Source organism: Thamnophis elegans, unplaced genomic scaffold, assembly GCF_009769535.1.
Source record: "Thamnophis elegans isolate rThaEle1 unplaced genomic scaffold, rThaEle1.pri scaffold_292_arrow_ctg1, whole genome shotgun sequence".
Classification (NCBI taxonomy): domain Eukaryota; kingdom Metazoa; phylum Chordata; class Lepidosauria; order Squamata; family Colubridae; genus Thamnophis; species Thamnophis elegans.
Window position 1 is genome coordinate 9,176 of NW_022473763.1, and position 26,208 is coordinate 35,383.

At 44.4% G+C, this 26,208-nt stretch overlaps 1 protein-coding gene across 1 annotated transcript; it reads left to right on the forward strand.

The window, feature by feature from the left end:
- The first annotated feature begins 4,908 nt into the window (after positions 1 to 4,908).
- On the forward strand, positions 4,909 to 25,615 carry TCF15 (transcription factor 15). The gene is made up of 2 exons (XM_032238554.1): positions 4,909 to 5,448; positions 24,826 to 25,615. The coding sequence occupies exons 1-2, from the start codon at positions 4,975 to 4,977 to the stop codon at positions 24,901 to 24,903; spliced, it is 552 nt and encodes a 183-aa protein (XP_032094445.1). The 5' UTR covers positions 4,909 to 4,974; the 3' UTR covers positions 24,904 to 25,615.
- Positions 25,616 to 26,208: the final 593 nt, after the last annotated feature.

Below are 26,208 nucleotides of genomic sequence, written 5' to 3' on the forward strand. Positions count from 1 at the left end.
AAGAACATGCCATCAGATGAGGATGCAATTCGGAAAATGTTAGATTGTGCTGAGATGAACAGACTGACTTTGAAAAGAAAAGACAAAGAAGAACATAGAATATGACTTGATATGGAATAGATTTTATGAGTGGTTAGAGATGTTCTGATTTAGGCTTCCCCCAAAAAGCACCAGGCAGAATTCTGGTCCTGACAAAACCCCTTTTATTAAAGGAATGTGAATGCCTCTCATTCACCTTCAGCCACGGGCTGGCAAACAGTCTTTCAAAGGTGGATTTATGACCACAGACCTTATCTAGCTTGGAAAGCGGCCATGTAAATATTTCCCAAATGAGGTGCTGTGCAAGGAAAGACTAGGCACAGAGTCTCTGAGATTCACGGACAGATCTTCACACTCCTGAAATGACAGAACATTGTTTCCTGCAAAAGCCCACTCCCCTTTTGCTCCTCTTTTATGTCCTCTGGGAGGGGCCATTCACCGTCCACCTGTGGCTTTACTCCCAAGTCAACCCTGATTTCTCAGCTGTTCGTTTCTTCTGGCAGTGCTGCGTATGCGCACACTGGGAACAGGCTCCAGCTGTTCTTCTGCCCCACTGATATCCAACTTCAAAGGCAGCTGATAACTGTCAGACGGCCTTGGCCCCCTCTCTGCCTCCGACACAGAGCCCTCCTCAGAGCCTCCCCCAGACTCCAGGACTGGCCCATCTTCCTCCCCAACCTCCTCACTGTCTGAATCTGCTGCCAGCTCTGCGGGCAGGCCACAACAAGAGACAAGTGTTAGAAATTATAGGAAGAAAGATTATTGCTATGTATGAATTAAATCGTGACCCGACAAAAGTGCGCACGACAATAGCGCACCGACAAAACCGCATCGCTAAAACTGTGACATCATCAATGCGCCGACAACAGCACGCCGACAACAGAGCGTTGACAGAAGGGCGATTTAAGTTAAGGTAAGGGTTAGGATTAGGTTCAGGGTTAGGTTTAGGGTTAGGTTCAGGGTTAGGGTTAGGGTTAGGTTAGGGTTAGGTTCAGGGTTAGGTTTAGGGTTAGGGTTAGGTTCAGGGTTAGGTTTAGGGTTAGGTTCAGGGTTAGGTTCAGGGTTAGGTTTAGGGTTAGGTTCAGGGTTAGGGTTAGGTTTAGGGTTAGGGTTAGGTTTAGGGTTAGGTTCAGGGTTAGGTTCAGGGTTAGGTTTAGGGTTAGGTTCAGGGTTAGGGTTAGGTTTAGGTTCAGGGTTAGGTTAGGTTCAGGGTTAGGTTCAGGGTTAGGTTCAGGGTTAGGTTTAGGTTTAGGTTTAGGGTTAGGGTTAGGGTTAGGTTTAGGGTCAGGTTAGGTTCAGGGTTAGGTTTAGGATTAGGGTTAGGGTTAGGGTTAGGGTTAGGGTTAGGTTTAGGGTTAGGTTTAGGGTTAGGTTCAGGATTAGGTTCAGGGTAGGTTCAGGGTTAGGTTCAGGGTTAGGTTTAGGGTTAGGTTTAGGGTTAGGTTTAGGGTTAGGTTTAGGGTTAGGTTCAGGGTTAGGTCCAGGGTTAGGTTTAGGTTTAGGGTTAGGATTAGGGTTAGGTTCTGGGTTAGGTTCAGGGTTAGGTTTAGGTTTTAGGTTAGGGTTAGCGTTACGTTTAGGGTAGGTTTAGGGTTAAGTTTAGGTTTAGGTTATAGCGCCTTCTGTCGCCGCGCTGTTTCGGCGCGATTCAGCGCTCATTCGTCGGCGCAGTTTAGAACTCGCGGTTTTGTCGGTGAACCAAATTAAATATCAAGATAATTTATAAATATAAATATGCTAATATAATCAACAGTGCAAATAAGTCAATATAAAAGAGAAATGTAGGTAAAACTACTCTCACATTACTACTATTGTTACCAGTGTGTGTGTGTTAACATTTCTCTCTAACTTTTCCTCATTTTTCTCTTGCGAATGATACACCCCAACAATGCACTGCATTCAAAAGGTTTATGAATAAAAGAAAAGATTGACTTTGAGGGTCTAATTTTATTTTATTCTTTCCCTGCCCCTCCTTTCCCTTTCTTCTTCTTCTTCTTCTTCTTCTTCTTTTTTGCCAGCCCTGGGAAAAAAAATGAATGATTTCCTTGCAAGGGAAGGGAAGGGAAATCCACTTGGGTTTCACCGGATCCATCCCAGCCTACACCGAGCAGAAACTCACCGGCTTCTGTCAAGAGGTCAACTCATCTCCTGCAGCCAGCACTCAAGGGGAGGTTTTGCCCCATTCTGGCTTCCTGACACAGATGAATTATTGCTCTGAGGTTTCCTTTCCTGTCTGCATCTTTGCCGGAGGAGGAATTTCATTCTCCTCTCCTCCCTCTTCTCACCTCGGGCTTCTCGGCTTCTCTCTTCCAGCCCCGTGAGCTGAGCCCTCGGTGAGAAGGCAGCAAGCCAAGGAAAACAGTGTCAAAGCAGAACGCTCTGGGTCTTCCTCTGCTCTAAGAGGCCTGGCTAGTCTAGGGAAGAGAAGGACCAGGGGAGACAGGATAGCAGCCTTCCAATATTTATGGGGCTGCCAAAGAGAGGAAGGGGGTCAAGGCTGTTTTACAAGGCACCTGAAGGCCAGACAAGGAATAATAAAATAATGGATGGAAACTGACCAAGGAGAGGTTCAACCTGTAAATAAGGAGGAATTTTCTGACAGTGAGAACCATCAACCCATGGAACAGTAGTTGCCTTCGGAAGTTGTGGGAGCTTCATCACTGGAGGCTTTCAAGAAGAGACTGGACTGCCCTCTGTCAGAAATGGTGTAGGACCTCATGCTTGGGCAGGGCGTTGTACTAGATGACCTACAAGGTCCCTTCCAATTAACTCTATCTGTCTGTCTGTCTGTCTATCTGAAGAACAGTTACAAGAACTGGGCAGGGCTAGTCTAGTGAAGAGAAGGACCAGGGGAGACAGGATAGCATCTTCCAATATTTGAGGGGCTTCCCCAAAGAAGAGGGAGGCAAGCTATTCTCCCAAGCACCTGAAGCAGAGGTGGTATTCAGCAGGTTCTGACCAGTTCTGGAGAACCGGTAGTGGACATTTTGAGTAGTTTGGAGAACTATCTATCTATCTATCTATCTATCTATCTATCTATCTATCTATCTATCTATCTATCATCTATCTATCTATCTATCTCTATCTATCTATCTATCTATCTATCTATCATCTATCTATCTATCTCTATCTATCTATCTATCTATCTATCTATCATCTATCTATCTATCTATCTATCTATCTATCTATCTATCAGTCTTCCAATATTTGAAGGGCTGCCACAGAGAGGAGGGGGCCAAGCTATTCTCCCAAGCACCTGAAGCAGGGGTAGTATTCAGCAGGTTCTGACCAGTTTTGGAGAACCGGTAGTGGACATTTTGAGTAGTTTGGAGAACTATCTATCTATCTATCATCTATCTATCTATCAGTCTTCCAATCTCTCAGGGGTTGCCACAAAGAAGAGGGAGTCAAGCTATTCTCCAAAGCACCCGAAGGCCAGACAAGGAAGAATGGATGGAAACTGATCCAGGAGAGATTCAACCTGGAAATAAGGAGGAATTTAATGATAGTGAGGGCAATCAAGCCATGGAACAGAAGTTGCCTTTGGAAGTTGTGGGAGCTTCATCACTGGAGGCTTTCAAGAAGAGACTGAACTGCTATCTATCTATCTATCTATCTATCTATCTATCTATCTATCTATCTATCTATCTATCATCTATCTATCTATCTATCTATCTATCTATCTATATATATATATATATATATATATATATATCATCTATCATCTATCTATCTATCATCTATCTATCTATCTATCTATCTATCTATCTATCTATCTATCTATCTATCTATCTATCATCTATAGAACAGTTGCAAGAACTGGGCAGGGCTAGTCTAATGAAGAGAAGAACCAGGGGAGACAGGAGAGCATCTTCCAATATTGGAGGGGTTGCCACAGAGAGGAAGGGAGTCAAGCTATTCTCCAAAGCCCCTGAAGGCCAGACAAGGAACAATGGATGGAAACTGAGCAAGGAGAGATTCAACCTGGAAATAAAGAGAAATTTAATGATAGTGAGAAGAATCCACCCATGGAACAGCAGTTTTCTTTTGGAAGTTGTGGGAGCTTCATCCCTGGAGGCTTTCAAGAAGAGACTGGAATGCCATCTGTCAGAAATGGTGTAGGGTCTCCTGCTTGAGTGGGGGTTTGGATTAGATGACCTACAAGGTCCCTTCCAACTCTGTTAGTCTGAATCTATCTAAGATGATCAAAGCAGGCCTGGCGGTAAAACACAGGATGAACACTTGTAGGAACTGGGCCTGGCTAGTCTAGTGAAGAGGAGGACCAGGGGAGACATGATACCAGTCTTCCAATATTTGAGGGGCTGCCACAGAGAGGAGGGGGTCAAACGATTTCCCAAAGCACCCGAAGCCCAGATGGAAACCGATAAAGAAGAGATTCAACCTGGAAATAAGGAGGAATTTCCTGACGGTGAGAACAACCAACCCATGGAACAGAAGTTGCCTTTTAGAAGTTGTGGGAGCTTCATCCCTGGAGGCTTTCAAGAAGAGACTGGGCTGCCATCTGTCAGAAACGGTGTAGGGTCTCCTGCTTGGGGAAGTTGGGGGGGTTGGACTAGATGACCTCCAAGGTCCCTTCCAACCCTGTCCATCTGTCTCGCCCGGGCGCGCCTGTCAAAGTCATCCGCCACGTGCGCCGCCCCAGCTCCGACTCAACTGCAAGCGAGGTTTTTCAATTTCCGAGACCGCAGCATCGGCGCCTCCTTATTGGCCTGCCGGGAGGATGCCGGAGCTGCCCATTGGCCGGTTGGGATTCTGGGCCGGGCTCCCGACTCCGCCCACCGCTATAAATACCGAGGGTGGTCCGCGGATCCCCGCACTGCTGGCTCGGCGTGCGGAGCATCGGTTCTCTCTGTTGCGTCCTGCCGCAGTTCGGACGCCCTTTTTCGGGGGTGGGGTGGGGGGCTCAGTCCAGCCATGGCCTTCACCGTGCTGGGCCCGGTGGCCGCCCACGTGCTGTACCCGGAGCTGCGCCTGCTGTCGGAGGAGGACGAGGAGGAGGAGACCCGGAGCGAGAGCGACGCCTCGGATCGCTCCTACGGCTGCTGCGAGAGCCGTCGCAAGAGCGGGCGGCCGGTCGTGGTGGTGAAGCAGCGGCAGGCGGCCAACGCCCGCGAGCGCGACCGCACCCAGAGCGTCAACACGGCCTTCACCGCCCTGCGCACCCTCATCCCCACCGAGCCGGTGGACCGCAAGCTCTCCAAGATCGAGACCCTCCGCCTGGCCTCCAGCTACATCTCGCACCTGGCCAACGTGCTGCTGCTGGGCGAGGGCTGCCAGGACGGGCAGCCTTGCTTCCGTGCCCTCCGCGGGGCCAAGGGCGAAGGGGGCGCGGGCGGGCCGCCCCCGCGCAGCATCTGCACCTTCTGCCTGAGCAACCAGCGCAAAGGGGTGAGTGGCGCGCTCTGTGCATGCTCGGGGGCTGCTTTTGGCTCGCTTGGCTTTCGCGGCTGGAAGGGTAGCCTGCTTGCTTCCAGTTTTTTTTTTTTTTATAGCAATAGCAGTAGACTTATATACCGCTTCATAGGCCTTTCAGGCCTCTCTAAGCGGTTTACAGAGAGTCAGCATATTGCCCCCAACAATCCGGGTCCTCATTTTACCCACCTCGGAAGGATGGAAGGCTGAGTCAACCCTGAGCCGGTGAGATTTGAACCGCTGACCTGCTGATCTAGCAGTAGCCTGCAGTGCTGCATTTAACCACTGCGCCACCTTGGCTCAGTTTTCCCCAGTGACAGCCCCGCGAAGCGGTGGGGTGGGAGATGGGGGGCTGAAAGAGAGGAACTGGCTCCCAGCTGCCCCTCCCCAGCCCTAAGGAGCTTGGCGGCTGGGGGGGATTCGAACCTGCATCTTTAGAGTTCTAGTTCTGCACCTGGCCCTTAGAATAAGCCCCCCACCCAGGAGTTGCCGATATGACCCAGATTGTTGGGGGCAATATGCCAACTCTCTGTAAACCACTTAGAGAGGCCTGAAAGGCCTATGAAGCGGTATATAAGTCTACTGCTATATTGGCATTTGGTCCTTCTCTTCTTCCTTCCTTCCTTCTCCCTCCCTCTGTTTCCTATTCTCCCTTTTTTCTTTCTCATTTTTCTCTCTCTCTCTTTCTCCTCCCTCCCTCTTTCTCTCTCTCTTTGTTTTCTTTTTCTCTTTCCAATTTGTCTCATTTCCTTCCCTCCCTCCTCCTTTCTTTCGCTGTCACTCTCACTTTTTTCTCCTTTTTTTCTATCTCTAGTTCTGTATTCTTCCCTTTTCTCGTTTTCCTTCCTTCCTTCCTCTCCTCCTCCCTCCCTCCCTCTCTTCCTCCCTTTCCTTTTCTCCGTCTCTGTTTCTCCACCCTCCTTTCCTCTTTCTTCCTCTTTGTTTTTTCTTTTTCTTTCTCCACTTTTTCTCTCTCTAGTTTTCTTTCCTCCTTTCTTTCTTTCGCTACCACTCTCACTTTTTTCTCCCTTTTTCTATTTCTCCTCTATTCTTCCCTTGTCTCGTTTTCCTTTCCTTCCTTCTGCCCTCCCTCCCTCTCTTCTTCCCTCCCTTTCTCTCTTTCACACTTTCTTTTTCTCTGTCTCTATTTCGCCATCCTCCCTTCCTCTTTCTTTCTTTTTGTTTTTTTATTTCTCTCTCTCTCTAGGTTTCTTCCCTCTCTCCTCCTTTCTTTCGCTATCACTCTCCCTTTTTCTCCCTTTTTTCTATCTATTTCTCCTCTATCCTTCCCTTGTCTCATTTTCCTTCCTTCCACCCTCCCTCCGTTCCTTCCTCCCTCTCTTCTTTCCTCCCTTTCTCTCTTTCACACTTTCTTTTTCTTTGTCTCTATTTCTCCACCCTCCCTCTTTCTCTCTTTTTGTTTTTTCTCTCTCCTCCTTTTCTCTGTCTCTAGTTGTCTTCCCTTCCTCATTTTCTCTTTTATTATCTCTCACTTTTTCTGTTTTCTCTCTCCCCTTTCTCTCTCTCCATTTATTTTCCATCCTTCCCTTTTCTCTCCTTCCTCCCTCCCTCCCTTCCCAGTCAACAGGCTAACTGTAACTAACCATAATAACAAAACAATCGAAGTCCTTATTTTGCCTCTGCTTCTTTGGCCTTCTGTCCCTGGCTTGGGGACATCCTAAAACGGACTAGCAGAAGTGAGAATTAATGGAGAGGAAATGGGGATTCTGGACCATGTACAGAAAGTCGGTTTCCTGTCGTTCAGCCATGGGTACAAAAATGCAATTGTTTATCTATTTGACTTCATTGGCTGCCCAATTCCAATGGACACTGAGCAGCCTGCAAAAGTGCAGAAAAACAGATATAACATCAAACCAAAGGGACACCTCAAGAGTAAAATAACCTTATAGAACACATAATAAGCTAAAGGTACAGGTTCCCCTCGCGCATCTGTGCCAGTTGTTTCCGACTCTAGCGGGCAGTGCTCATCTCCGTTTCAAAGCCCAAGAGCCAGCGCTGTCCGAAGACGTCTCCATGGTCATGTGGCCGGCATGACTCAATGCCGAAGGCGCACGGAACGCTGTTCCCTTCCCACCAAAGGTGGCCCCTGTTTTTCTACTTGCATATTTTACGTGCTTTCGAACTGCTAGGTTGGCAGAAGCTGGGACAAGTCACGGAAGCTCACATGACATGATAAACATGACTTTGAATCCATGAAATGGATACGAATACAAGGGAATATTAGGAGAGGCAGGATGGTGCGCTTATGCGCGCCCCCTTTATGTGCACCTCTTAGGAATGGGGTGAGGTCAACAGTAAGTCTAAGGTGAAAGCTTTGGGGGTTTGGGGAAGAAACCACAGAGCCGGGTAGAGCATTCCAGGCGTTGACCACTCTGTTGCTGAAGTCGTATTTTCTGCAATCGAGTTTGGAGCGGTTTACCTTGAGTTTGTATCTATTGTGTGCTTGTGTATTGTTGTATTTAAAACTAAATAGGGGGCGCAAACAGGGGTGGGTTCTTGCCAGTTCTAACTCTTCTATAGAAAAGGTTCCACAAATCTACAGTGCCGTTTAGAACCGGTTCCAGCTCCCTCCCCCCTCCCATCCTCACATCATCAAGATGAAGAGCGAGAGGAGGAATTCTGGGAGTTGAAGTCCACAAGTCTTAAAGCTGTCAAGTCTGAACACCCCTGGGTTTTTTTTTTCCTAAAGGGTTAGAGGTGCAAAGGTCTTGTAACTTGACAGCTTTAAGACTTGCACACTTCAATGCCAGAGTTCCTGAGCCAACATCACTGGAGGAGGAATTCTGGGAGTTGAAGTCCACAAGTCTTAAAGCTGTCAGGTTTGAACACCCCTGGGGTTTTTTTTCCCTAAAGGGTTAGAGGTGCGAGGGTCTTGTAACTTGACAGCTTTAAGACTTGCGTGCTTCAAATGCCAGAGTTCCTGAGCCAACATTTTGGTTGCTAAGCAAGAGCGTTGTTAAGTGATTTTCACATTTTACAAGTTGGCCACTCCCACCCAGTCACATGGCTGGCAAGCCACTCCCACAAAGCAGGCCACACCTACAGAAGAGGTTCTAAAAAGTTTTGAAACCCACCACTGGGCACAACTCACAAATGAGGGATAAAACTCTTATTTTCTGTAACAAGCAAACCGTGAACAGCATTATTGATAATCTTTAAAAAAGAAACCTACAACTTTCTCACTAGGCATGTAGCCTACAGTGGCCTGGGGTGACTCCTAGACCCCACAATTGTGAATCATGAGTTATGTCTGAAATCTCTGAAAAGACAATAAATTAGAAGTGGCTGCTAAAATAATTCACACTCATATTTCTTTTTTGGTAGATACAAGTGTGGCTGGAACTTTGATTAGATCCCCATTAGAAATTACTGCATCTAGTTTTGATTGCCATGATGTAAAAAAAATGTGGAGACTCTAGGAAGAGTGCAGAGAAGAGCAACAAAGAGGATTAGGGGACTGGAGGCTCAAACATATGAAGAACGGTTGCAGGAACTGGGAATGTCTAGTTTAATGAAGAGAAGGACCAGGGGAGACATGATAGCAGTCTTCCAATATCTCAGGGATTGCCACAAAGAATAGGGAGTCAAGCTATTCTCCAAGGCACCTGAGGGTAGAACAAGAAGCAATGGGTGGAAACTAATCAAGGAGAGAAACAATTTAGAACTGAGGAGAAATTTCCTGACAGTGAGAACAATTAATCAGTGGAACAGAAGTTGCCTCCAGAGGTTGTGAATGCCCCAACACTGGAAGTCTTTAAGGAAGATGCTGGATAACCATTTGTCTGAAATGGTACAGGGTTTCCTGCCTAGGCACGGGGTTGGACTAGAAGACCTCCAAGGTCCCTTCCAACTCTGTTATTCTAAAGTAATTTAGATGCAGCCTCGCCTGTCAAATATTTTAGTCTGTAGAGCCCTGACCGAAATTGGGATGCAAATTCCATTCCCACATGCCAAACTAAGGAAGGGTTGGGTGGATCCGATGTGGGTGTAGGAAGAGGTAGGTTGGATATGCCAGAAAAAATAATAATAATAATAATAGTTGTTAATCTGATGTGTGGTAAGAAAGAAAAATGTGCGAAGGGAGTTTGCTTTGGAATTTGCAATGAACGTTGGCCGGTGGGCATGGAGTTTATTTTGTTTGAATGTATACAAGGAAAAAGAGTGGGAAAGCATAAACGTTTGGGGCGTACATATTATCGTTAACTAAAACCAGACGACCCCCCCACCCTCAAAATGCCAGAGGATGATGCATGAAGCCATCATAACTGGAAAAAAGTGTGATTTCACTTAGTTACTTCAGCCACAAACTGACAGCTTAACTACCTCAAAAGTCAGACTAGAATTTGCAACGAAGGTCCGAAAGTGGAAAATATTTAAAAAATATCTTGATTCCCTCCCCCCCATCTGGACCCAAGTGAGGGAGCAGAGCCGTAACTGGTTTGTTTATTTGTTTATTTTAAATGTATCCTGTCTTTGCTATTTGTACAAAGCAGTAGAGATATCTAACAAGCCTTCTTCTTTCCATTTTTTCCCACAACCTTGTGAGGTGGGTAGGATTAAGACAGAATGACTGGCCCAAAGTCACTCAGCCACCTTTCATGGCTAAGGCAGAACTGGCACTCACCGTCTCCTAGTGATTAGTTGTCTTTAAAAGGCCTCCTTTATTTACTTCCGTAATCATTGGTTCTTCACTTTTCTGGATGTAATCATTCAAGCTGTGTTTTTCTTCTTCCACAGTCTGTTTTACTTGTAGGAGTCCTCACCACCCTCTGCTCTTGGTAGATATCACTTGGTCAACATCACTTTTAGGGTGCAAAGCATGATTCATTGTCAGAAGCTTCCTTGTTTTTCTGTCCAAATTGTCCAACTCCATCTGGGTCCAGTCAATTATTCCTGCAGAGTATCGGATCGCAGGTATAGCCCAGGTATTTATGGCTTTTATGATGTTTCCTCCACTCAATTTGGGCTTTAATATCTTGCGAATTCGTCGAATGTACTTGGCTGAAGTTAATTCCTTGACTTTATTATGCATTAAGTCAGAGGCCTCTAAAATCCCCAAGTACTTGTAGCCTTCTTGTGCTTTTACTGCCTTTATCATTTCTTCATTCTCAAGTTCAATTCCATCATCTTCTATGACCTTGCCTGCTTTGGTTGCCATTGTTGAACATTTGTCAATTCCAAACTGCATACCAATGTCTTGGCTAAATTCTTTTGTGCTTTCAATTAATACATTCAGTTCAGCTTTCGTTTTACCAAACAGCTTCGAATCATCCATGTACACCAAGTGCGAAATTTTCAGTCCTTTCTTTACAAGTTCGTATCCACAGTTCATCTTCTTCAAAACGATTGTCGGTGGTAGCATTGAGAGTATAAAAAGTAGGGGTGAAAGGGAATCGCCCTGGAAAATGCCTCGTTTAAATTCAACTTTCACCCGGTACTTCTTCATTAGCGATAAGCTTCGTTTTTCCAGAGGTTCATTGAAGTTTCCATGAATTTTTGTATGTTGCTGCTGTTGCCGAAGAGTTTCAGGCCTTTCTTGATCCAGCTGGTGCGGAACTGAATCAAATGCTTTCTTATAGTCTATCCAAGCCATGAACAGGTTGGTTCGTCTTTTCTTTGAATTCTTTAGAATTAGGCTTGTCAATCAGCAGTTGGTCCTTCAATCCTCTTGAATTTTTGCAGCATCCTTTCTGTTCTACAGGAAGCAAGTCATTCGTCCAACTTTTTTGCTTTTTCACATTTTCTTCCAGTAGCTTGTCAGCTCCATGCCCTGGTTCCCTAGCAGAGGGAGCTGTGCCCTATAGCTCATTATTTATTTATTTATTTATTTATTTATTTATTTATTTATTTATTTATGTTGTTATTATCATTATTATTATTGTTATGTGGTTAACCTTTGGTGAGATTCACAGCCTTTGGGGCTGGTTGGTAGCTCAACAGCTCGAGTCCTAACCAAGGACCTAGGAACCGATAAGGTAACGTCGGAGGGTATAAGCTGTTCCAAGTAGGGCGGGTTTTTTTGTAGAATCAGAATGTTCAAGTCTGATAAATTTAAAATTTCCAAATAGCGAGGGAGCCCTTTAGGTATTGCTCCAAGGGCTCCAATTACAATCAGGACAACACACAATTTCTTTTTCCACAGTCGCTCAACTTCGATTTGCAAGTCCCGGTACTTTGTGATTTTTTTTCTTGCTGTTTATCTTCAATTCGTGCATCTCCAATTTAGAAGTAAAAAAGCTGGAATTTAGCTTTTCCGTAACCCAGGCTAACCACGTGGGGTTAACCACAAGAGGGCCTTCTCTGTAGCCGCTCCGACCCTATGGAACGATCTACCCACAGAGATCCGGATCCTTCCCACTCTCACAGCCTTCCGAAAGGCTACCAAAACCTGGCTATTCTGCCAGGCCTGGGGCTGTTGATCTCATGAATGAGGTCCAGCCCCGCCTAGACTGAGTGCATGAAGTGATCTTTTAATGTGTTATAATCTGTTTTTTCTCTATTTTTAATTCTTTATTTTTTTTTAATGTATTTCTGTAAGCTGCCCGGAGTCCTTCGGGATTGGGCGGCCTATAAATTTATTAAAAACTTAAATACTTAATACTCATGGGGAAGGAAGGTAGCTAAGCTGTTGTCTTAATAAATGGTTTGCTGTGGGTGCAGTTTTGCTGAAAACTGGAAGTAACGGGCAAGTGGTGGTTTTTTTTTGGCAAATTTGTTGTTAAAAATGTAGTCCTGTGATTGTGCGACGCTAAAAATGGCCGCGATTGTGGTCCCGTTGCCAAGTGCCCAGTTACGGGGACTACAGGTTCGAGGTTCGAGGTTCATTTTATTTATATGCCGCCCTATTCCCAGTGGGACTCAGGGCGGCGCACAAACCCAAGGAGGGGGGAGGGAAAAACACAAAAAGTACAACAAAAAGTACAGGGCATTTAAAACAACCAACAGCCACTATCTATTTATCATTCTATCATTTTATCTATCTGTCTATCATCTCTCTCTCTCCCTCTCTCTCTTCTATCTCTCTATCTGTCAACCTGTCTATCATCTACTATCTATCTATCTATCTATCTATCTATCTATCTATCTATCTATCTATCTATAGGACATGGTGGCTCAGCGGCTAAGACGCTGAGCTTGTCGATCAGAAAGGTCGGGAGTTCGGCGGTTCAAATCCCTAGCGCTGCCTAACAGAGTGAGCTCCCGTGACTTGTCCCAGCTTCTGCCAACCTAGCAGTTCGAAAGCAGGTAAAAAATGCAAATAGAAAAATAGGAACCACCTTTGGTGGGAAGGGAACAGCGTTCCGTGTGCCTTCGGGAGTTGAGTCATGCCGGCCACATGACCACGGAGACGTCTTCGGACAACGCTGGCTCTTGGGCTTTGAAACGGAGATGAGCACCGCCCCCTAGAGTCAGGAATGACTAGCACATCTGTGTGAGGGGGACCTTTACTATATTTTCCACAGATTTATGGCGCTTAGGATTAAAATCCCAGGTTTAGGTGATCCTCAACTTAGAACCGCAATTAAGCCCAAAATGTACAAGGTTAAGTGAAAAATTTGCTAAGTGAATTTGTCCTATTTTACAACTTCTCTCGCCCCAATGGTTAAGCGAATCCCTGCCGTTGTTAAATTAGTAGCACCGTTGTTCAGTGAATCTGGCTGGACTCTGCCGGCCAGGAGGTCGCAAAGTGAGTCCTGAACTCTGTGACCGTCATAAATACAAGTCCGTTGCCAAGCCGCCGAATCGTAGATCACATGACCCTGGGGAGGCTGCCATGGTCGTAAGTGTAAATAACGGTCATTTTCCCCCCCAGTGGTGTCGTAACTATGAACCGTCCCTAAATGAACTGCTGTAAGTCCATCATAAATGCTGCCTTTATGATGTTGGACCTCACAGAATAGTAGTTAATATATGAGGCTAAATCTTTTTTTTAAAAAGGGTTGAGGTGGGATACTTGGATGGGAGACCACTCAGAAATCACAGGAAGCAGTCAGAAGTCGCCATTGTCAGTGCCGTCGTAACTTGGAACCGTCACTATATGAACTGTTGGGAGTCCGAGGACTACCTGCACAAAAATAATGAACAATAAACCCATGGCAAAGTCAAATCCAGAGAAAAATAGAATAAAATAGGAAAAATTGAAGGGAATGGAGTAGAATAGAAAAGAATAGAATAACAGAGTTGGAAGGGACCTTGGAGGTCTTCTAGTCCAACCCCCTGCCTAGGCCGGAAACCCTATACCGTTTCAGACAAATGGCTATCCAACATCTTCTTAAAGACTTCCAGTGTTGGGGCATTCACAACTTCTGGAGGCAACTTCTGTTCCACTGATTGATTGTCCTCACTGTCAGGAAATTTCTCCTCTGTTCTAAGTTGCTTCTCTCCTTGATTAGTTTCCACCCATTGCTTCTTGTTCTGCCCTCAGGTGCTTTGGAGAATAGATTGACTCCCTCTTCTTTGGAGCAACCCCTGAGATATTGGAAGACTGCTATCCTGTCTCCCCTGGTCCTTCTTTTCATTAAACTAGACATTCCCAGTTCCTGCAACCGTTCTTCATATGTTTTAGCCTCCAGTCCCCTAATCCTCTTTCTTGCTCTTCTCTGCACTCTTTCTAGAGTTCATACAATACAATACAATACAATACAATAGCAGAGTTGGAAGGGACCTTGGAGGTCTTCTAGTCCAACCCCCTGCCTAGGCAGGAAACCCTATACCGTTTCAGACAAATGGCTGTCCAACATCTTCTTAAAGACTTCCAGTGTTGGGGCATTCACAACCTCTGGAGGCAACTTCTGTTCCACTGATTAATTGTCCTCACTGTCAGAAAATTTCTCCTCCATTCTAACTTGCTTCTCTCCTTGATTAGTCTCTCCTTGATATACGTAGCCTGTATATCGGTGATTGAACTCATATAGATTCAGCTTTTTGTTCTTTAGTTGAGAAGCTGTGTCTGATTTTTGTAACCCCGTGGACCATGGTCTGCCAAGCCCCCGTCCTCCACGGTCCACCTGAGTTTGCCCAAATTCCCATTCATTGCATTGAAGACCCTATCTCACTCTCTGCTGTCCCCTCCTCTCCTTTTGCCTTCCATCTTCCCCAACATCAGAGACAGATAGATTAACAGAGTTGGAAGGGACCTTGTAGGTCATCTAGTCCAACCCCCTGCCCAAGCAGGAGACCCTGCACCCTTTCTGACAGATGGCAGTCCAGTCTCTTCTTGAAAGCCTCCAGGGATGAAGCTCCCACAACTTCTGTTCCATGGGTTGATGGTTCTCACAGTCAGAAAGTTCCTCCTTATTTCCAGGTTGAATCTCTCCTTGATCAGTTTCCATCCATTATTCCCTGTCTGGCCTTCAGGTGTTTTGGAAAATAGCTTGGCCTCCTCCTCTCTGTGGCAGCCCCTCAAATATTGGAAGATCCCCCCTTTCTCCCCTGGTCCTTCTCTTCACTAGACTAGCCAGGCCCAGTTCCTGCAACCATTAATCGTATGTTTTAGCCTCCAGGCCTGCTTTGATTTTCTTAAATAGATTCAGATTAGCAGAGTTGGAAGGGACCCTGTAGGTCATCTAGTCCAACCCCTAGCCCACACAAGAGACCCTACACCATTTCTGACAGATGCCAGTCCAGTTTGTTCTTGAAAGCCTCCAGTGATGAAGCCCCCACAACTTCCAAAGGCAACTTCCGTTCCATGGGTTGATTATTCTCACTGTCAGGAAATTCCTGTTTATTTCTAGGCCGAATCTCTCCTTGGTCAGTTTCCATCCATTATTCCCTGTCTGGCCTTCGGGTGCTTTGGAGAATATCTTGACCCCCTCCTCTCTGTGGCAGCCCCTGAAATATTGGAAGATCCCCCCCTTTCTCCCCTGGTCCTTCTCTTCACTGGACTAGCCAGGCCCAGTTCTTGCAACCGTTCTTCATATGTTTTAACCTCCAAGGCTGCTTTGATCATCTTAGAGAGAGTCAGATTAACAGATGGCAGTCCAATCTCTTCCTGAAAGCTTCCAGTGATGAAGCTCTCACACAAGATGATTAGGGGGCTGGAGGCTAAAACTGGCAGCTGATTCAGACAGTGAGGAGGTTGGGGAGGAACCTGGGCCAGTCCTGGAGTCTGGGGAAGGCTCTGATGAGGGCTCTGCATCGGAGGCAGAGAGGGGGCCAGGGCCGTCTGGCAGTGATCAGGTACCTTTGGAGTTGGACATTAGTGAGGCAGAATAACAGCTGGAGCCTGTTCCCAGTGTGCACATGCGCACAGCTGCCAGACGAAGGAAACAGCTAAAGAACAAGGCCACAGATTCGTTTCAGGAGTGTGAAGATCTGTCCGTGAATCTCAGAGACTCTGTGCCCAATCTTTCCTCGCACAGCACCATGTTTGGAAACTATTGACATGGCAGCTTTCCAAGCTAGATAAGGTCTGTGGTCATAAATACACCTTTGGAAGACTGTTTGCCAGGCCTTGGCGGAATGCGAATGAGAGGAATACACATTTGTTTACTAAAAGGGGTTTTGCTGGGACCAGGATTCTGCCTTGGGCTTTTTGGGGAAGCCTGGGTCAGAACAATTGGGTATGTCTAGTCTGAGAAAGAGAAGGACCTGGGGAGACATGATAGCAGTCTTCCAATATTTGAGGGGCTGCTACAGGATTGGTGGCATTGGGTTTTCTACCTGAGCTGGGGGTTGGATTAGAAGACCTCCAAAGTTCCTTCTGACTCTACTCTACTCTACTCTACTCTACTCTACTCTACTCTACTCTACTCTACTCTACTCTACTCAACTGCTATTGCTATTCCCTATTCTATTCCATTCCATTCCATTGGATTCTTATCCTACCCTACCCTACCCTACTGCTATTGCTATTGCTATTCCCTATTCTATTCTTATTCCTTTCCATTCCTATTATTTATTCCATTCCATTGGATTCCTGTCCTATCCTACCCTACCCTACTTCTATTGCTATTGTTATTGCTATTCCCCATTCTACTCTACTCTACTCTACTCTACTCTACTCTACTCTACTCTACTCTACTCTACTCTACTCTACTCTACTCTACTCTACTCTACTCTACTGCTATTGCTATTGCTATTCTCTATTCTATTCCATTCCATTCCATTGGATTCCTATCCTACCCTACCCTACTTCTATTGCTATTGTTATTGCTATTCCCTATTCTATTCTTATTCCATTCCATTCCATTCCTATTATCTATTCTATTTCATTCCATTCCATTCCATTGGATTCCTATCCTATCCTATCCTATCCTATCCTATCCTATCCTATCCTATCCTATCCTATCCTACCCTACCCTACCCTACCCTACCCTACTTCTATTTCTATTGTTATTGCTATTCCCCATTCTATTCTACTCTACTCTACCCTACCCTACCCTACCCTACTCTACTCTACTGCTATTGTTATTGCTATTCTCTATTCTCTATTCTATTCCATTCCATTCCATTGGATTCCTATCCTATCCTATCCTACCCTACTTCTATTGCTATTGTTATTGCTGTTCCCTATTCTATTCTTATTCCATTCCATTCCTATTATCTATTCTATTCTATTCCATTCCATTCCTATCCTACCCTATCTTACCCTACTTCTATTGCTATTGCTATTGCTATTCCCTATTCTATTTTTATTCCATTCCATTCCTATTATCTATTCCATTCCATTCCATTGGATTCCTATCCTATCCTACCCTACCCTACTTCTACTGCTATTGTTATTGCTATTCCCCATTCTATTCTACTCTACTCTACTCTACCCTACCCTACCCTACTCTACTCTACTGCTATTGTTATTGCTATTCTCTATTCCATTCCATTCCATTCCATTCCATTGGATTCCTATCCTATCCTACCCTACCCTACTTCTATTGCTATTGTTATTGCTATTCCCTATTCTATTCTTATTCCATTCCATTCCTATTATCTATTCTATTCTATTCTATTCCATTCCATTCCTATCCTACCCTACCTTACCCTACTTCTATTGCTATTGCTATTGCTATTCCCTATTCTATTCTTATTCCATTCCATTCCTATTATCTATTCCATTCCATTCCATTGGATTCCTATCCTATCCTACCCTACCCTACTTCTATTGCTATTGCTATTGCTATTGCTATTCCCTATTCTATTTTTATTCCATTCCATTCCTATTATCTATTCCATTCCATTCCATTGGATTCCTATCCTATCCTACCCTACCCTACTTCTACTGCTATTGTTATTGCTATTCCCCATTCTATTCTACTCTACTCTACTCTACCCTACCCTACCCTACTCTACTCTACTGCTATTGTTATTGCTATTCTCTATTCCATTCCATTCCATTCCATTCCATTGGATTCCTATCCTATCCTACCCTACCCTACTTCTATTGCTATTGTTATTGCTATTCCCTATTCTATTCTTATTCCATTCCATTCCTATTATCTATTCTATTCTATTCTATTCTATTCCATTCCATTCCTATCCTACCCTACCTTACCCTACTTCTATTGCTATTGCTATTCCCTATTCTATTCTTATTCCATTCCATTCCTATTATCTATTCCATTCCATTCCATTGGATTCCTATCCTATCCTACCCTACCCTACTTCTATTGCTATTGCTATTGCTATTGCTATTCCCTATTCTATTTTTATTCCATTCCATTCCTATTATCTATTCCATTCCATTCCATTGGATTCCTATCCTATCCTACCCTACCCTACTTCTACTGCTATTGTTATTGCTATTCCCCATTCTATTCTACTCTACTCTACCCTACCCTACCCTACCCTACTCTACTCTACTGCTATTGTTATTGCTATTCTCTATTCCATTACATTCCATTCCATTGGATTCCTATCCTATCCTACCCTACCCTACTTCTATTGCTATTGTTATTGCTATTCCCTATTCTATTCTTATTCCATTCCATTCCTATTATCTATTCTATTCTATTCCATTCCATTCCATTCCTATCCTACCCTACCTTACCCTACTTCTATTGCTATTGCTATTCCCTATTCTATTCTTATTCCATTCCATTCCTATTATCTATTCCATTCCATTCCATTGGATTCCTATCCTATCCTACCCTACCCTACTTCTATTGCTATTGTTATTGCTATTCCCCATTCTATCCTACCCTACCCAACCCTACTCTACTTCTATTGCTATTCCCTATTCCCTATTCCATTCTATTGGATTCTTATCCTATCCTTCCCTACCCTATCATACCCTACTGCTATTGCTATTGCTATTGCTATTCCCTATTCTATTCTATTCCATTCCATTCCATTCCATTCCATTGGATTCCTACCCTACCCTTCTCTACTCTACTCTATTTACGTAAAAGTAAATAAAATTGAATAGGGAAGTGATGAACAAGTACCAGCCCAAATACTCATTTAAATTGTTCAAGTACTCCTTAATTCTCAGAGAGCCCAGCCAAATAAGGCTGGAAGGTACGGGAGGAAGGAGGAAGGAAGGAAAAGAAAGGAAGGGAGGGAGAAAAGAAGGAAAGAAAAGAAAGGAAGTAAGGGTGGGAGTGGGGAATTGTGATGTGAAAGGAGGAAGGAAGTAAATAAGGAAGGGAGGGAGGAAGGGAGGGAGGAAGGAAGGAAAGGGGGGAGGGAGGAAAAGGGGAGGCGGAAGGGAGGAAGAAAAGAAAGAAGGATAGAATATTAGGGAGGGAGGAATTTTGATGTGAAGGGAGGAAGGAAGAAAAGTAAAGAGGGAGGAGGGTATTAAAAGAAAGGAAGGGAGGGAGGAAGAAAGGAAAAGGGGAGGCGGAAGGGAGGAAGAAAAGAAAGAAGGATAGATAGAGAGGGAAGAATTTTGATGTGAAGGGAGGAAGGAAGAAAAGTCAAGAGGGAGGAGGGTATTAAAAGAAAGGAAGGGAGGGAGGAAGAAAGGAAAAAGGGAGGTGGAAGGGAGGAAGAAAAGAAAGAAGGATAGATAGTTAGGGAAGAATTTTGATGTGAAGGGAGGAAGGAAGAAAAGTAAAGAGGGAGGAAGGTATTAAAAGAAAGGAAGGGAGGGAGGAAGAAAGGAAAAGGGGAGGTGGAAGGGAGGAAGAAAAGAAAGAAGGATAGATAGTTAGGGAAGAATTTTGATGTGAAGGGAGGAAGGAAGAAAAGTAAAGAGGGAGGAAGGTATTAAAAGAAAGGAAGGGAGGGAGGAAGAAAGGAAAAGGGGAGGTGGAAGGGAGGAAGAAAAGAAAGAAGGATAGATAGTTAGAGAGGGAAGAATTTTGATGTGAAGGGAGGAAGGAAGAAAAGTAAAGAGGGAGGAAGGTATTAAAAGAAAGGAAGGGAGGGAGGAAGAAAGGAAAAAGGGAGGTGGAAGGGAGGAAGAAAAGAAAGAAGGATAGATAGTTAGGGAAGAATTTTGATGTGAAGGGAGGAAGGAAGAAAAGTAAAGAGGGAGGAAGGTATTAAAAGAAAGGAAGGGAGGGAGGAAGAAAGGAAAAGGGGAGGCGGAAGGGAGGAAGAAAAGAAAGAAGGATAGATAGTTAGAGAGGGAAGAATTTTGATGTGAAGGGAGGAAGGAAGAAAAGTAAAGAGGGAGGAAGGTATTAAAAGAAAGGAAGGGAGGGAGGAAGAAAGGAAAAGGGGAGGCGGAAGGGAGGAAGAGAAGAAAGAAGGATAGATAGTTAGAGAGGGAAGAATTTTGATGTGAAGGAAGGAAGGAAGAAAAGTCAAGAGGGAGGAGGGTATTAAGGGAAAGGAAGGGAGGGAGGAAGAAAAAAAAGGGAGGGCGAGAAGGATAGATAATTAGGGAGGGGGGAATTTTGATAAGGGAGGAAAGACGGGAGGAAAGAAAGAAGCAAGGAAGGAAGTTCCAACCTTGTTTTCAACAGCTATAAACAAACTCATCACTTTGTTATTGCAGAAATCCCTTCAGCCCCTCACTTCAACCCTTTCCATCACATCCATGCTGGCTGGGGAATTCTGGGAGTTGAAGTCCGCCTGTCTTTGGCCAAGGTTGGGAAAGGAGAGCTCCGAAGGAGGCTATTTTTATGCAGGGACGCTTGGGCCCAAGGCAGACTTTCACATAACCGCAATGGTATTTGCAGTGGTGTTTTTCCAGCTGTGCTCGGTTGAAAAAAAACAAGGGGGGCGGGGCTTTGCAAATTGGCTCCCTCTCTTAAACCCCCCCCCCCCAAATGCCCCAGAAAGCCATTGGATCTCAGCATGGGAAGCAGCTGGGATCCCAGGCTGTTGTGGATTCCAACGGCATCACCGCCGTTGCTATGGCAACCTTTGGCAAGCTCATCCTCTGGACCCAGGAAAGGCCGAGCCTCGAATTTAGCCTGACCGGGTGGCTCAGTGGCTAAGACACTAAGCTCGCCAGTCGGCAGTTCGGCGGTTCGAATCCCTAGTGCAGGCCTCCTGCGTGAGCAATGGGGGGGGGTTGGACTAGATGACCTCCAAGGTCCCTCTTCCAACTCTGTTATTGTTACTTGATTTCTTAGGTTCCTCTTTGGCCTCAAGCCCTTTTCCAGAGTTCAGAGCCAGGATGCCAAAATATCCATTCACACGTAGTATGTGCTAGATTTTAAAGTAACACGATTGCACTTGTATACTGTTGCTCTTTAATTCTAGTATAAAAATAGGACAAGCTGAATATATTGATATTTTTATTTTTTCAAAAGGCAACTTGGACTTTTGTTTTTCCTTGAAAACGTTTAGCTTCTCCTCCCTTCTTTTTTAAAAAAAAAAACAATTTTTATTTTGTTTTATTTTAGCAATAGCAGTTAGCAATAGCAGTTAGACTTATATACCGCTTCATAGGGCTTTCAGCCCTCTCTAAGCGGTTTACAGAGTCAGCATATCGCCCCCAACAACAATCCGGGTCCTCATTTTACCCACCTCGGAAGGATGGAAGGCTGAGTCAACCCTGAGCCGGTGAGATTTGAACAGCCGAACTGCAGAACTGCAGTCAGCTGAAGTAGTCTGCAGTGCTGCTTTTAACCACTGCGCCATCTCAGCTCTTATTTTGATCTAAGCAATCCATTTAAATAGTGCGTCGTCTGGGTACAAATGTTTTGTGCCAACAATTAAAACTTACAACCGTATTCATTATTTAATCTATTCTTAGCTTGATTTCCAACACCTTAAAATGCCTGATGCTGTAACAATCCACATCGTGATTTCTTTAACTCTATTGATTGTATTAACTATGAATACATTTCCTATATTTTACACAACTTCTTTTACTGCTAATTCTTATGTCTATTCTCTAGCCATCGATTAAAACGATTCCCAAATTGTATATAATAATCCGTTTGTTCTTTCTCTTTGCTAGCCAGTGTCAATCTGTTCATTTCTGCACATTCTAGTATTTTCCTAAATCACATTCTCCTCTGTAGGGATCTCTTCACGTTTTCCAATTTTGTGCAAATACAATCCTAGCTGCTTTTATCACATGGATAATCAAATATACATTTTCTTTACTGTAGTTTTCTGGTGAAATCCCCATCAAAAATATTTCAGGTTTTAGGTCAATATGTTGTGGTATCATCTTTTCCAGCCACCTACGTATTTTAGTCCAATATTTTTTTTGCCTCTACGCAAGTCCACCACATATGATAGTACGAGCCCGGTGTGTGGTGGCATTTCCAACATGTAGTTGATTTGTCTTTAAACCTCTTCGCCAGTCTAGCTGGTGGGCAATGCCATCTATAAAACATCTTAAAGAAATTCTCTTTATATGCAGTTGACATTGAGGAGCCGAGGTGGCGCAGTGGTTAGAGTGCAGTATTGCAGCCACTTCAGCTGACTGCTTAGCTGCAGTTTGGCGGTTCAAATCTCACCGGCTCAAGGTTGACTCAGCCTTCCATCCTTCCGAGGTGGGTGAAATGAGGACCCAGATTGTGGGGGCGATATGCTGACTCTGTAAACCGCTTAGAGAGGGCTGAAAGCCCTATGAAGCGGTATATAAGTCTAACTGCTATTGCTATTGCTATTGTTAATTTATAACTTCTATCCTATAGTTGCTGCCATTTAGCTAATTCTATACGTGTAACCAAAAGTAGAAGAACTGAAGATGCTTCCACAGCTTTCCCTCTTTCGCCATTTTAACAATTTTATTACTTTACTAAGTGGAATATCAAGACAATGCAAAACTAAATAATGAAGAAAACAGGGAAGGATACAGGAAAGAGAAAAGTGAGGGAAGGAAGAATGGAAAAAGAAAGAAGGGGCACTGACATCTGACTCCCTTCGCCCCAGTAGAATAGAATATCAGAGTTGGAAGGGACCTTGGAGGTCTTCTAGTCCAACCCCCTGCCTAGACAGGAAACCCTGTACCATTTCAGACAAATAGTATCCAACATCTCTAAAAACTTCCAGTGTTGGGGCATTCACAACTTCTGGAGGCAACTTCTGTTCCACTGATTCATTGTTCTCACTGTCAGGAAATTTCTCCTCAGTTCTAAGTTGCTTCTCTCCTTGATTAGTTTCCACCCATTGCCTCTTGTCCTGCCCTCAGGTGCCTTGGAGAATAGTTTGACTCCCTCTTCTTTGTGGCAACCCCTGAGATATTGGAAGGCTGCTATCATATCTCCCCTAGTCCTTCTTGTCATTAAACTAGACATGCCCAGTTCCTGCAACCGTTCTTCATATGTTTTAGCCTCCAGTCCCCTAATCCTCTTTCTTGCTCTTCTCTGCCCTCTTTCTAGAGTCTCCACATCTTTTCTACATCGTGGTGACCAAAACTGGATGCAGTATTCCAAGTGTGGCCTTACCAAGGCATTATTAGAATAAGGCATTAACGTCAAACCTCAACTTTTTTACTTTTACATGATCGTTTAAACTAGCCATTTCCATAACAACAAATCTCCCCAGTTGGTAAAACCCAAAATCAAAGTTTCATTCCCCCCCCACACCTCGAGCAAAAGTCCAGAAATGGTTTCCAAGTAGAAAATAAAGGAATTGTTTTCCCTTCAACAAAGCAGCCAATTTAGCCATCTCGGCTAATTTCATCAATTTTTGCAGCCATCCGTCCATGGTGGGGATTGAAATGTCCTTCCATTTCTCGGTGTAGTCTTGCCTCCATCAACATATATAGCATCCAAGTTCCATTTGTTCCCCCACCTCAAGTCTTTTTCCATTAAACCCCGAAATCTCTGTTCGAATGAATGAGTTGGGACCTTGGAGGTCTTCTAGTCCAGCCCCCTGCTCAAGCAGGACAACCTATACCATACAAGTGACTGTCCAGACTCTTCTTAAAGACCTCCAGTGATGGAGCATTCACAACTTCTGGGTGGCAAGCTGTTCCATTGATTAATTGTCTTCACTGTTAGGAATTTTCTCCTTAATTCCAGGTTGCTCCTCTCCTTGATTAGTTTCCATCCGTTGTTTCTTGTCTTGCCTTTTCATGCTTTGGAGCATAATCTGACCCCCTTTTCTTTGTGGCAGCCCCTCAAATAGAATCACGATCACGTGAAGGGTTAATACCACTTTATAAGGCCTTGGTAAGGCCACACTTGGAATCCTGCATTCAGTTTTGGTCACCACGATGTAAAAAAGATGTGAAGACTCTAGAAAGAGGGCAGAGCCAACCCACCCACCCACCCACCCTATCTATCTATCTATCTATCTATCTATCTATCTATCTATCTATCTATCTATCTATCTATCTATCCGTCTATCTATATCTTATATCTATCTATCTATCTATCTATCTATCTATCTATCTATCTATCTATCTATCTATCTATCTTATATCTTTATCTTATATCTTATATCATATCTGTCTGTCTGTCTGTCTGTCTATATCTATCTATCTATCTTTCTATCTATATCTATCTATCTATCTATCTATCTATCTATCTATCTCTTATATCTATCTATCTATCTATCTATCTATCTATCTATCTATCTATCTATCTATCTATCTATCTATCTATCTCTATCTATCATCTATCTATCTGTCTGTCTATCTGTCTATCTATCTGTCTATCTATATCTTATAACTGTCTGTCTGTCTGTCTGTCTATCTCTATCTACCTATCTATCATCTCTCCCTCTCTCTCTCTCACCCCCTACCTTTATCTATCTGTGTGTCTCTATTTCTCTATTTCTGTCGATCTATATCATTTATATAGAAGTTCCTTTTACGACCAACCAAATTATCCCTTTGTTTACTGAAAACCAATACATTTAAAATAAGCGAATTTGTCAGTGAGATTAATAGAAGGTTGGATTCCCTCCCCCTCCCTCCTTCCTCACCCACCCCCAGTCTGGAGCCCAGAGGATGGTGTAGGAACCTCCTGGCAGGCTGACTCTGTGGAAGAGGCTACTCAACCATTATTCCCCCCTCCCCTTTCTCTGCAGGGAAGTCGGAGGGAGCTGGCTGGGAGCAGCTGCCTGAAGGCCAGAGGCGGGAACCAGGTGAAGATGCTACGGTGGTGAGCCCAGGGCCGCTGTCTGTCGGAGAAGGCCAGCCAAAGGGAGATCAGCGACTTGGATTTTGTCTTCCTTGAGTGGGACGGTTGACGGTCATGGAATATGATGACGCAGACGGGTACAAAGAGGGGCTTGGTGGTCCGGACTTGGAGGATGAAAGATGCTATGAGTTGCAGCTACCCTGGTGGTATTACGCAGCCCAGCCATGGATTTTGGTTGGATGTCAAGAGAGCCACTCGCCTTTTCCGGGGAGCGTGGCTAGAGCCCGAAGACCAAGGACGGGGAGAAGGCCAGCCCTGCCGGATTTTTTTGGGGGGCGGTGTCTCCAATCTCTCTTTGAAAGGCCAAGTGTTGAGACTTCAGCTCCAGACGTGACTTCTGCAACCTTCTCCAAAACTATTTTCCCAATTTTCCAGCGGCTGAGTGAGGGATTTTTTTGGAGGGAACTGGGGTTTTTTTTGTAGGACAGACGCGTGGATCCGGGATGGCGGGAGATCCGAGCGCGTTCTTGCTCCAAATGCGCCTGGCTTTCTCCCGGAAGCTTCTGCTTTTCGGAATCAGGCGTTGTTTGCCGGGGGAAACTGGTGTCCATATTCCCTCTGGATGTGGAGTCGGAAGAGCTGGGAAAAGAGGAGGACGGTTGCAAGACGATTGTGGCCTCTCTCTCGCCCGGCCTATGAGGTCACCGTTGAAATGTTATTTCCTTATTCTGCGAGCTTAAAAATAAAAGATCTGTTTTTTTCCCCCCCTTCCTTATCCCTGTGCAATTCTTCATCACTTCCCTTTCTTTGTTTCTTGGTGTGTCTCCAGCTAGATAATGCAAGCCCACATCCTTACATGGGGAAACACTCCAGGCGGGAGATAAGAGAGTAGGCCGGCTTGGTATTTAGGAGGAAAAGGGGAGAAACAGATGGGCCGTTTTACTTGTGTAGCAAGTAGTCCTCGACTTATAACCAACACGGATGCCCAAAATTTATGTCGCTAAGCGAGACAGTTGTTAAGGGAGTTTTGCCCACATTTTACAATCTTTCTTGCCAGCATCGTTAAGTTTTTTAAGTTAATACTGTGTTTCCCCCAAAATAAGACAGGGTCTTATTTTCTTTTGACCCCCAAAATAAGCGCTTGGCCTTATTTTGGAGGAGGTTTTATTATTATTATTATTATTATTATTATTATTATTATTATTAGTATTAGTATTATTAGTATTAGTATTATTAGTAGTACTACTAGTAGTATTACTATTAGTAGTAGTAGTATTAGTAGTAGTATTGCTATTAGTATTGCTATTAGTATTATTAGTATTATTAGTAT